The 13,145-nt window shown below is 47.7% G+C and overlaps 1 protein-coding gene across 3 annotated transcripts in view; it reads left to right on the top strand.

Moving 5' to 3' along the window:
• The window catches only part of LRGUK (leucine rich repeats and guanylate kinase domain containing), a 338,728-nt gene that overhangs the window by 71,304 nt on the left and 254,279 nt on the right, over positions 1-13,145 (top strand). For all 3 annotated transcript variants that reach the window (XM_063926758.1, XM_063926757.1, XM_063926759.1), the window contains exon 2: positions 11,802-11,909. In XM_063926758.1, the coding sequence (XP_063782828.1) occupies positions 11,802-11,909 (108 nt within the window). The remainder of the gene's footprint in view (positions 1-11,801; positions 11,910-13,145) is intronic.

Here is a 13,145-nt window from a genome sequence, read left to right as displayed (position 1 = left end):
CATCTTCTCCACTCAGTGCGGGCGGCTCTGGTCGCTTCGGTGACAGGTGGAGACGTGAGTCCTCCAGGGCCTCCGGCCTCCTTCCTACGTTCTGCTCCTGTCTGCTAATTAAAAAATAATAATATATACTTCCGGGTCTGTGGAGAAGTGCAGCCACTTCGACATATATATATATATATATATATATATATAGATAGATAGAGAGAGAGAGAGAAGTGGTGGTACTTCCACACACACACACACACACACACACACACACACACACACACACACACACACACACACACACACACACAGCCATAGAACACATACACTTACTTATACACATACATAGAACACATACACAAACACAGGAAATACACAATTATACAAAACACACTGAACACATATACACACACAGATAGAAAATATACTTACACTGTCAATGTCACCACCACTATGTCCTCCTCCAGCAGTCCTAGGGGCTCCAGTCCTGTACAGTCAGCGGCAGCGCAGGCGGGAAGGGAGGGAAGTACACGCGGTGTGACGTGCTGATGTCAACCACGAGGAAATAACGGCAGGTGGGCTGGGCTGCGCAGCCACCCACAACGGACTCTGAGTCAGAGTCCGGCGGCGCAGCAGGAGGGGGTGACCCGGGCAGCGATCCGATCATCGCTATCAGTGTACAACAGCAGCACACAAACAGCGATGATCGGATCGCAGGGGAGACGTGTGTGTGTGTGTGTGGGGGGGGGGTGCCGAACCATTGAGCAATAGTAGCGGCTGCGAGTGGTCATGATGCCCTGGCCGCCGGAGGCGCCCCCTTCTGCTGGGCCTGCTCAACTCCCCTTAGTTATGTTTCTGGTCGTCTCTCAGCACACCATCACCTAGCCCCTGAGTCATCACTCAGCACACCATCACCTCCCCCTGCATCGTCACTCAGCACACCATCACCTCCCCCTGCATCGTCATTCAGCACACCATCACCTTTCCCTGCGTCGTCATTCAGCACACCATCACCTCCCCCTGCGTCGTCATTCAGCACACCATCACCTCCCCCTGCGTCGTCATTCAGCACACCATCACCTCCCCCTGCGTCGTCATTCAGCACACCATCACCTTTCCCTGCGTCGTCATTCAGCACACCATCACCTCCCCCTGCGTCATCATTCAGCACACCATCACCTCCCGCTGCGTCGCCACTCAGCACACCATCACCTCCCCCTGCATCCTCATTCAGCACACCATCACCTTTCCCTGCGTCGTCATTCAGCACACCATCACCTCCCCCTGCGTCGTCATTCAGCACACCATCACCTCCCCCTGCGTCGTCATTCAGCACACCATCACCTCCCCCTGCGTCGTCATTCAGCACACCATCACCTCCCCCTGCGTCGTCATTCAGCACACCATCACCTTTCCCTGCGTCGTCATTCAGCACACCATCACCTCCCCCTGCGTCATCATTCAGCACACCATCACCACCCCCTGCGTCGTCATTCAGCACATCATCACCTTCCCCTGCGTCGTCATTCAGCACACCATCACCTCCCCCTGCATCGTCATTCAGCACATGCCATCGCACTCTGTGTCTCTGTGCGTGTCCCATGCGCTGGGAGCCCATGCTGCTGCTGTCAGGGAGACTGCACCGCACCTGAGCGTTCTGTGCTGGCATTCTGACAGAGAGGGCGGGATGTATTAAACGAGCTCCCCTGCGATGTTGAATGGAGATACTTAAACTGCTGGTGGGGACGGGACATGGGGACACACTGCTGGTGGGGAGGGGGCATGGGGACACACTGCTGGCCGGTAGGGGGCATGGGGGACACATTGGGGAGGGGGCATGGGGACACACTGCTGGCGGGAAGGGAGCATGGAGACACACACTACTGATGGGGGGGCATGGAGACACGCACACACACTGCTGATGGGGGGAGAGGAACATGGAGACACACACACACACTGCTGATGGAGGGTAGGGGGCATGAGACACTCTGGTGTGGGGAGGGGGACATGGAGACACACACACACTGCTGATGGGGGGCATGGAGACACACTGCTGATGGGGGGAGGGGGACATGGAGACACACACACTGCTGATGGGGGGAGGCATGGAGACACTCAGGGACACACACACACAGACAGACAGAGGTGCCCTCACCTTTGATCATTTGTAGCCTCCAGCAGCTCCTCCCTCCTCTTCCACGCTGCCAGCCAGGGCCCAGGAGAAGAGCAGCAGAGCTGCAGAAGATCCCGATGTAGCCCCGCCCCCTAATCGGGTCAGATGAGCATGTGCTGGGCTCCACCAATCTGGGTTCAACACATGTTCCTCTGACCCCCACTGTCAGATTACTATCTGCTGCTGCTGCTCCTCACACACAGCAGGCAGGCACCCGGTGGCAGCAGCATCACATTAATGGAGGCGGGGGCTGGCGAGCAGGTACGATGCCCTGTCCGGCGGCGCCCCCTTCTGCAGGGCCTGCCACGGCGCCCAGGGCACGTGCCCTGCTCCACCCCCCTTAGTTACACCTCTGACCATCACCTGCTGAAACACCTTTCTTATCCATTAACCTGTTTCAAACATGTGATGGCAATCATACAGTAAGACGGAAGTCCATGAGGAGAACATTTTGTCCCTCCTGGAGAGGGTCATGTTGGGAAGCATGGTATAAGACAGGAATAGCAATATGACTGGTTTTAATCACAAAGGCATTCGCACCACAGCATTGTGCGTTTGCACTCTAGTAAGTGAGCATTAACGGCAGTAGCTAACAAAAAGAAAAACATGGAGGAAATAGGGATACTACTATGGTAGGTATCATGTGTAAGAGGCACCAGTCCTTTGGACATTATGTGTATTAGGGGCACTACTACTGTGGGCATTATGTCTATAAGCGGCATTACTACTGTGGGCATTATGTGTAAGGGCCACTACTACTGTGGACATTTTGTGTAACAGACACTTTTACTGTAGACATTATGGGGTAAATTCGGATCTGATCGCTGGGCTGCGTTTTTTGCTGTCCTGCGATCAGATAGTCACCGCCTACAGGGGGAGTGTACTTTCGCTGTGCAAGTCTCTGCACAGCCCAGGACTTACTCTTCCAGTGTGATTGACTCCTGCTGATCAGGGCCGGAACTGATGTCAGACACCCTCCCTCAAAACGCTCGAGCCCGCTTGCGTTTTTCCAGACACTCCCTGAAAACGGACAGTTACCACCCACAAATGGCCTCTTCCTGTCAATCACCTTGTGAACGCCCGTGTGAATGGATCCTGTACACCATCCCGTCGCTGACCGCCAATGCCCGTTGCAGCCATCCAACACGCCTGCGCAATGCCACTCAGACACATGCGCAGTTCGGATCTGATCGCCCCCTGTGCAAAAACGCACAGCAGCGATCAGATCTGAATGACCCCCAATGTGTATAAGGATTACGACTGGGGTATTGTGTATAAGGTACATTATTGTGTATAAGGGGTACTACTGTGTGGTGTAACATGTATAAGGTGCATTACTGTGTGACATAACGTGAATAAGGTACACTACTGTGTGGTGTAATATGAATCAGGGGCTCTACGTGCAGTGTTATGTGAGTAAAATTGTGCTTCTGTGTGGCGTAATTAGAATTGGGGATACTATTATGTGGCCACATCCCTTTCTTGCGAGACCACACCACTTTTTGCGACGCGCGCCTTAAGCGTGTGCTGTCTGTTTATTAGGTATGGGAGAAAGGGCGCAAATTTATAGTTTGCAGGGAGGCACCAAACACCCTAGCACCGGCCCTGAGGGACAGTGTGCATTCTATTTGACAAATGTAAACAGTGTATACAAGTAATTGAATACATTTGGAAAGTAACAGTTAGTTTGCAGACTGTCCCTCCCAGCATGAGATACTGCAGGGACATGCTTGGATGCCCTTAGACATGCTTGGATGCCCTAGGCAAATGCCTAGCCTGCCTATAGCTAAGGCCGGCTCTGGTAGTCTCTCCCCATAGGTGCTGGCTGCTGTGGGCCCTGCTCTTTTATGAGTGCAGTCTCCATTGAGTATTAGCAGCTGAAGCTTGATTGCAGAGAGTCAAGAATGGAGTGAAAGGAAAGAAACTGATACAGGCAGTTGTACAAAAGTCACTCAAGTTGTTTGGATGCAAATGGTTAAAGAGAAACAGAGTAATAGTTGGAGAGTGGTTACGTATATTTTGTCAACTTCCCTTGATTGTTGGGTACGTTCAGAGCCGGCCCTAAACAATATGATGCCCTAGGCAAGATTTTGGCTGATGCCCCCTAGCACCGCCGCTAGTTCTGCAGGAGATGCCTGGCATGAGTCAGTTGGCAGCTCTGCTAACGTTGGGCGCCTTTTGTTTATGAAAATGCATCTTATTTGTATTACTATGTGGTTAGGACGCACAAGCAGCTTCTGCTGATTAAAATGATATGCAGTATGCCTATATTCTGTGTGTGACTGCGGCTGTATCTGCATATGAAATGCTACATTACAGTGATTTCCAGGAATACACTGCAACGTAGCATTTCATATGCAGATACAGCCGCAGTCACACACACAGAATATAGGCATGCTGCATATCATTTTTTTTTTTCCAAATTATTTTTATTATAATCTCACACCATACAGAGTAGATAAACAGCATTTCGAGACATCGAATGGAATATACAGTTAGCATTGTACAACATAATATGCACTATATATAAGCCTCTAGCCAAAGACAGGAAGATACAGATTATTCAGTCTCATATAAAACTTGGTAGAGATCAAAACGTATTTTCAAACTTTTCTCCACATAAAACCTTCATACCCTTCCAAGAAAGGTAACTTATGTATAACTAAGGATATCAGGGAATTAAGAATATGCTTTATTTCTCCAAGCGGCACAGACTATAGATGGAAAGGGGTGGTTTAAACATCAGTTCTCCGCCAATATGGACAGAGTATTTTGAATTCCCTAAACATATACATAATAACACCTAAAACATAAAAAAAATAAAAAATAAACTAACATGTAATGCCTACTATGGGACACGGGCCGTTGATCCATCCACAAAGCAATCTTCCAATATCGAGGGTCCATATTTCTAGTCAACCCGGTGACGATTGAAAATAGAACGGAGCGGAGGAGGGATCCGGAAAAAGGAAAGGAGAGAGGGTAGATCAGATGTTCAAGGGGTTAGGTTGGGCTAAAGTGTGGAGGAGGTACCATGAGGTAGATTGAAAGCATTTGTCAATGGCTTGTTTAGTGTGTAGGGGGAGTGTCAAAATGTATGTGTCCCAGCATTGGAACAAGGCAGGGGTGAGCCTCTCCTTATGGATAGAGGCCTCCAGCCAGTCCATGGTGAATAGAAAAAATAATCTAGAGGTCACCATCGAAAGATTAGGGGGTATGTTGTGGATCCATTGTTGTAGGATTGCCTTCCTGCCAGCCGCAGATAATATCATAAGTAGTTTTTTGTTAGACCTGGGGATGTCTGGCTGGTCAGTCAAACACCCAAACAATGCCCAAGAAACAGTGCAACTAAAGGATATGCCTAAGGAGGTGGTTCCATAATGATGTACCTCATGCCAAAACTGTGATACCAGAGCGCAGTCCCAGAAGCAATGGAAGAGGTCGGCCCCCTCCATTGAGCATTTAGTGCATTTGCTGTCTTCTGAGATGCCCATCAAGAATCGGCGTTTAGGTGAGATGTATGCCCTATGGAGCATTTTATAGGCCATCTCTTGAAAGGAGCTTGCAGGGATAAGTTTTAGGGTGAGTTGAAAGTGATTTAGGAGGGATTCAGGGGTTACCATTGAAATGTGGGAGGACCATTGGGACAGCTCTGGAAGGTCCGTGTCAGGGATGAGTTCATGACGAATACGTGTATAGATGGTTGATATAGAGTAGCATGTTGATTGGAGTAATGTATCTAGAGAGTTAAGAAAGTCACTCCCCGTCAGTTTAGAAAGTACATTTTTAAGATAATGTATTGCCTGGAAGTAGGCAAACTCGTGGTGAGGGGGCAGGCCATATTTTTCTCGTGCCTCCGCGAAAAACAGCGGGACACGGGAGGTATTAAGCAAGTTGCGTAGGTTGCGGATACCAAGAGAGTGCCAGGCAATGAAGGGTTGCAGAGCCTCTCCTTCCTGAAACTCCAGGTTGCCTATAAGGGGCATCGAGAGTGAGTACAGGTGTTGAAGTTTGAGAGATTTCCTCGCCATTTGCCACGCCTGTATTATGGGGAGTAGTAATGAATTAGTGGTGATATGTAGCGCCAACTTGGAGGGTTTGGCATGAAGAAGATAACTGAGAGATAAGGGGGCGCAAAGTTGAGAGTCTAGGCTGGAGTCCGTGTAGTAATTATTGTCTCCAAGCCAGTCCATAGCAATACGGAGGAGGCACGCAAGATTGTATTGTTTAACATCAGGTAGATTGATTCCTCCTCTGGGTACCGTCTGGGACAATTTTTTCATGCTAATCCTTGGACGTTTGCCAGCCCAGATGTATCTGGAGATAGAGGTATTCAGAGAAGATATATCCGACTTGGATAAAAGAAGGAGGGTCATCTGTAGAACATAAAGGAGTTTTGGGAAGCTGGCCATCTTAAATAGGTTACATCTCCCTGGCATGTTAAGGGGGAGGGATTGCCAGAGACCAAGTTCGGTTCTAATCTTATGGAGGACCGGGGTGATATTAAGCCTATACAGGTGGCAGGGGTGGGTAGGGAGTGCAACGCCTAGATAGGTAATATGTGTATTCGCCCATTTAAAGGGAAAAGTAGTCCCCCAACCCAATCTCGCCTGTCCGTATATGGCTAGTGCCTCCGACTTACTGTAATTAATGGAAAACCCTGCAAAAGAGGAGAAACGATCAATCACAGTAATCAGCTGTGGGATCGTACGGTGAGGGTCTGACATAAAAAGGAGGAGGTCATCCGCGAATGCCACCACCCGTAATTCCTGTGTACCCACCTCGATGCCCCCATAGTTTTGGTGTAGCAGAATGTGGCGTATAAGAGGTTCTAGTGCTAGATCAAAAAGGAGGGGGGATAAGGGGCATCCTTGTCTAGTGCCTCTTTCCAACGTGAAGGGTTGAGATGTCACATTGTTGACTAAGACCTGTGCCACTGGGTTATTGTACAAGGTCTGTACCAAGTTGCAAAACGCTGCGCCGAATCCCTGGTGGGCGAGTACTCGGGATAGGTGAGGCCAGGCAATTTTATCAAACGCCTTCTCTGCGTCCAGATTCACAATGATGTTGTTTTTGGCCTGATTGAAGCGGGTATGAGATATCGCAGTCAGGGCCGCCCGCACTCCTCGTGTGGATTGTCTACCCTTGACAAACCCCATCTGCGCGGGTGAGATAAGGCGGGGTAGGTAGGCTTGCAACCTATTAGCTATGATTTTGGTCAATATTTTAAAGTCCTGATTGAGGAGTGAAATGGGGCGATATGACCCTACTTGGGCAGGATCTTTACCCGGTTTTGCGAGTACTATAAGCTTGGCTTCGTTAAAACGAAGGGGAGTCTCTCCTGTTGTTAGGATGTGGTTATATAATCGTGTTAATGTAGGGAGTATATCGGCATCCAGCATCTTATAAAATTCGGCACTGAAGCCGTCAGGGCCAGGGCTCTTTCCATTGGGTAAGGACTTAATGGTGGCCCGTACCTCATCATCAGTTATGGGAGCATCTAGCGAGTCTCTTTCCTCCATTTCCAGCCTTGGTAACTGCGCCTCAACCAGGAATAGCTGACCATCAGTTGCGTTATCAATGTCGGCAGTATATAAGGATTTATAGAATCTCATAAAGGCCGAGCAAATGTCAGTGGGATCAGAAAGAACACCTCCAGAGCTGTGCAACGAGTTAACCCATGTTTTGTTTCGGGGCCCCCTAACCAAGTTGGCCAATAGTCTTCCAGACTTGTTTCCCCACCTATGGAATCTATTTCTGCCGTAATCCTAGCTGATCTGGGCCTGTTCGGTGAGGAAGGTGCTGCATATCATTTTAATCAGCAGAAGCTGCTGGTGCCCCTAAGCATACCAAATGCCCTAGGCATTTGCCTAGTTTGCCTATGCCTAAGGCCGGCTCTGGGTACGTTGGCTCCAGCGGTGTATTCCGGGTCCGTCAGAGACGTGAATATGGTTTCCGTCATATTTAACCCTCCTTCTAATGCCTAAAGGAGCCGATGGTTGGAGCTATTTCTCTTCGCCCTGCACCATGCCAGATTGCCAGTATACAGTAAGCGATGTAATGAACGACAGAAAAACATCTCATTCCATCCTTCATTACACTGCACCGGGTCGCACCCTATATCTTCTGGTTGGCTGTGCAGCACGGTCAACTGGAAGATGTCACATGCAACCCGTAGGAGCGCGCAATCACGGGTGCTCATTAGACGATCAGCACGATTTATCGTGCTGATATAGGGCCTAATTCAGAGTTGATTGCAGCATCAAATTTGTTAGCAGTTGGGCAAAACCATGTACACTGCAGGGGGGGGCAGATATAACATTTGCAGGAAGAGTTACATTTGGGTGGGTTATTTTGTTTCTGTGCAGGGTAAATACTGGCTGCTTTATTTTTACACTGCAATTTAGATTGCAGATTGAACTCACCACACCCAAATCTAACTCTTTCTGCACATGTTATATCTGCCCCCCCTGCAGTGCACATGGTTTTGCCCAACTGCTAAAAAATTTCCTGCTGCGATCAACTTGGAATTACCCCCATGGGGGGTAATTCAGAGTTGATCGCAGCAGCAAATTTGTTAGCAGTTGGGAAAAACCATGGGCCTAATTCTGAGTTGATCGCAGCAGCAAGTTTGTTAGCAGTTGGGCAAAACCATGGGGGTCATTCCGAGTTGTTCGCTCGCAAGCTGCTTTTAGCAGCTTTGCACACGCTAAGCCGCCGCCTACTGGGAGTGAATCTTAGCTTATCAAAATTGCGAACGAAAGATTAGCAGAATTGCGAATAGACACTTCTTAGCAGTTTCTGAGTAGCTCCAGACTTACTCGGCATCTGCGATCCGTTCAGTGCTTGTCGTTCCTGGTTTGACGTCACAAACACACCCAGCGTTCGCCCAGACACTCCTCCGTTTCTCCAGCCACTCCCGCGTTTTTTCCAGAAACTGTAGCGTTTTTTCACACACTCCCATAAAATGGCCTGTTTCCGCCCAGAAACACCCACTTCCTGTCAATCACATTACGATCACCAGAACGAAGAAAAAACCTTGTAATGCCGTGAGTAAAATTCCTAACTGCATAGCAAATTTACTTGGCGCAGTCGCACTGCGGACATTGCGCATGCGCATTAGCGACTAATCGCTCCGTTGCGAGGAAAAAATAACGAGCGAACAACTCGGAATGACCCCCCATGTGCACTGCAGGGGGGGCAGATGTAACATGTGCAGAGAGAGTTAGATTTGGGTGGGGTGCATTCAAACTGAAATCTAAATTGCAGTGTAAAAATAAAGCAGCCAGTATTTACCCTGCACAGAAACAATATAACCCACCCAAATCTAACTCTCTCTGCAAATGTTATATCTGTAACATCTGCAGTGCACATGGGTGGTCATTCCGAGTTGTTCGCTCGCTGCTATTTTTAGCAGAATTGCTAATAGGCTAAAATCCGGCAGTTCTGCGCATGCGTATGCACAGCAGGGCGCACGTGCTAAGCAATTTTACACAAAACTATGCTATGTTACTCACGGGCGAACAAAGCTTTTCAGTCGCTCTGTTGATCGGAGAATGATTGACAGGAAGTGGGTGTTTCTGGGTGGTAACTGAGCGTTTTCCGGGAGTGTGCTAAAAAACGCAGACGTGCCAGCAGAAAACGCAGGAGTGGCTGGAGAAATGGGGGAGTGGCTGGCCGGACGCAGGGCGTGTTTGTGACGTCAAACCAGGAACTAAACGGACTGAGGTGATCACATTCTAGGAGTAGGTCTGGAGCTACTCAGAAACTGCAAGGAAATACTTAATAGCAGAATTACTAATCTTTCGTTAGCAATTCTGCTATGCTAAGATACACTCCCAGAGGGCGGCGCCTTTGCGTTTGCATTGCTGCTAAAAGTAGCTAGCGAACAAACAACTCGGACCACAATGGTTTTGCCCAATTTCTAACAAACTTGCTGCTGCGATCAACTCAGAATTAGGCCCCATGTGCACTGCAGGTGTGGCAGATATAACATTTACATTGGCACTGTGGGGCAATGTAACTGGCACTGTGGGGCAATGTATCTGGCACTGTGGGGCAATGTATCTGGCACTGTGGGCCATTTTCAGCGGCCACACCCCTTCTGGTGCGTGGCCACACCCCTTCTGGTGCGTGGCCACGGCCATTTTTTCACCGCGCGCGCGCCTTCACGCACACGCATGCTACTTTTGGTGGTTTTTTTTTTTTTGGGGGGGGCGCCATTTTCCATCTTGCCCTGGGCTCCGAAAACCCTAGCTACACCTCTGCCTTTCCCCTAGTGCCTAACCCTGCTCCTAGTGTATAACCCTAATTCTCCGGAGAATGGTAACCAATAAAAGAGGGATTGAGTAATGGCCCCATACATTAGATGGCTCATTTCCTGGATTCCCCGATCTGCCGATTGACGGCTAGAAAAGATCATCGATCTGTTGGAGAATCAGGGAAATTAAACATGGTAAAAATGCCCAATTTGCCAATTCCAACTGTTTTCGGGAATGGGGGAATTTAGATTTTAAACATGTTAAAACACGTTGGGTATGAAATCCCGACAGTCAAAATTCAGAATGATCCGGTTTCTATTCTATCTCTAACCTACCCGTCCCGCAGCCTAACTGCCCCCTGCACATCCTAACCCCCCCCCCCCACAGCCTTATCCTAACCTACTCCACCCCCACAGCCTAGCCCTAATCCTCCCCCTTGTTCCTAACCCCAGTGTGCTTACCGTCAGGATCCTTAGAGATTCTGACTGTCGGTATTCCACTATCAGTATCTGACTGTCAGGATCCTGACTGCCGGGATAGTGACCACATCCCATTTAATATTCACGATTCCTTGACCCAACTGTCGGGGGATCAGGAGATTGCCCCAATACATCTGTAATGTATGGGTCCAAAAGACAATTGATAGTTAACAAACCTTAATCAAGGCAAGAGAAAGGAAGAGATGCAAACAGCAGTAAGAGAAAAGGTTATAATAGACATGATAGTAGTGAGATAGTGCGTGAGAAAGCAAAGGAGAGTATAAGGCATACTTGACTATTCTGTCAGTTCCTACAGAAGACACTTGATTTTTTTTTTTGGTAGTCGCCCGGAACCCCGGAAGAATGGCTAGAATGTGTAGAATCATACAAGAATCCGATGAGTGGACGGGGCCTATTGACATCGTTCTATGACAGTTGTGTCATTTGGCCCTGCTCCCTATGCAAATATGCTCAATTATGACAATTTCCCCGTGAGGGGCGGGCCCAATAACACTATTAGTCCAGCTGCTTCTCCTCTCCAGGCATCTCCTGGAGAGAAGCTCTTCAGTGTTGGTAAGTATGGTATACGGAGAGTGTGGCAGGATTTCTTACAGGTAAGAGCAAGAGTCAGAGGGATACTGTATTAGAGTCTGAGATTGCTAAACTGTCATTTTAAGTATTTTTTTGCCCTATTTTGCTACAGGATGTAAAGCTGCATTTTTTATAGTAGAAAATCAAACTGTTTTAAATTCAATCATATATTGATCAAAACATTTAAGCTTACGGGCAAGCCTCATGGCTTCCTCATTTCTGCAAGTCTTACACTATCATACTGTATGTCATTTAGACAACATTGCATTGCAGTTAATCATCTGCCATGTCATTATCTCCTCTTATGTAAAGGAACAATTTGATGGAGTGCTGCGGGAGGAAATGGTTTCGAATGGACTCTCTCTTTTGGGTCGTTCAGCTCTTGGAACTCAACAAGTTTATTTGAACCTAAATTTGTCTGTAAGTATCAACAAACGTATATAGGCCCTGCTTTATCTTTTTCCTACAATAATAATTTGGGCATTTTCAGGGAGCACATTGTAATTGATTAACTGGGAAGACCTTATTTAGTTTTCATATTTGCTTTAGAATTTGTTTTGTCATTTTAATAATGTAAGTGTGTGTGGCAATAAGGCTCTCCCCAGGCACTGTTCCTGGACAGGATCACTCATTATCCTGGATATAGTGTATTTACTGTATATCTCATATCTTCAGTGCTATTTTTGTAGAAAAATAGGTTCAGGAACTCCCATGGGTGAGCTGCGGTGGGCGGAGCTGTGAGTAATGTGGGAGGAGCTACAGGGATAGTATACTAGAGTGCTTAGATACCTCCAAGGTTATTAATAGGAACCAACATGGTTTTGTGAAGGACAGGTCATGTCAAACTAACTTAATAAGCTTCCACGAGAAATTGAGCGATAATATTGATCAGGGTAAAGCCGTGGATATGGTCTTTCTGGCCTTTGCTAAGGCCTTTGACAAAGTCCCACACAAGAGACTAATTTTCAAATTGAGAGAGCTTGGGGTGGGAAACACTATTTGTACTTGGGTAAGTAATTGGCTGTACAACAGGGAACAGCGAGTGGTGATTAATGGTAAGTTCTCTGAATGGTCCTCAGTGCTCAGTGGAATACCGCAGGGTTCAGTACTCGGGCCATTGCTGTTTATCATATTCATTAATGACCTAGGAGTGGGCCTAGAAAGCAGAGTGTCAATTTTCACAGGTGATACTAAACTGTGTTGAGTAATTAATTCAGACAAGGATGTTGAGTCTCTACAGAATGATTTATCCAGACTGGAGGTCTGGGCAAACAAATGGAGAATGAGGTTCAGTATAGAAAAATGTAAAGTTATGCACTTTAGGACTAAGAACAGTCGGCCAGCCTATAAATTAAATGGGGAAAATGTAGGGATAACGGTGGTTGAAAAGGATTTGGGTGTGCTCATCGATAATAGACTTAGTAACAGTACGCAATGTCAAAATGCAGCAACAAAAGCAAATAAGGTGTTAGCTTGCATAAAATGGGGAATGGAGACAAGGGATGAGAGTGTAATCCTGCCTCTGTATAAATCATTGGTACGGCTTCACCTGGAATATTGTGTACAGTTCTGGGCACCGCACCATAAAAAATATATCTTGGAACTAGAAAGGGTTTAGAGGCGAGCCACCAAACTGGTTAAGGGACTGAATTATGA

The sequence above is a fragment of the Pseudophryne corroboree genome, chromosome 6, assembly GCF_028390025.1.
Source record: "Pseudophryne corroboree isolate aPseCor3 chromosome 6, aPseCor3.hap2, whole genome shotgun sequence".
Lineage (NCBI taxonomy): Eukaryota > Metazoa > Chordata > Amphibia > Anura > Myobatrachidae > Pseudophryne > Pseudophryne corroboree.
The sequence above is the reverse complement of the archived record's forward strand: the minus strand, read 5'-3'. Positions and strand labels throughout refer to the sequence as shown.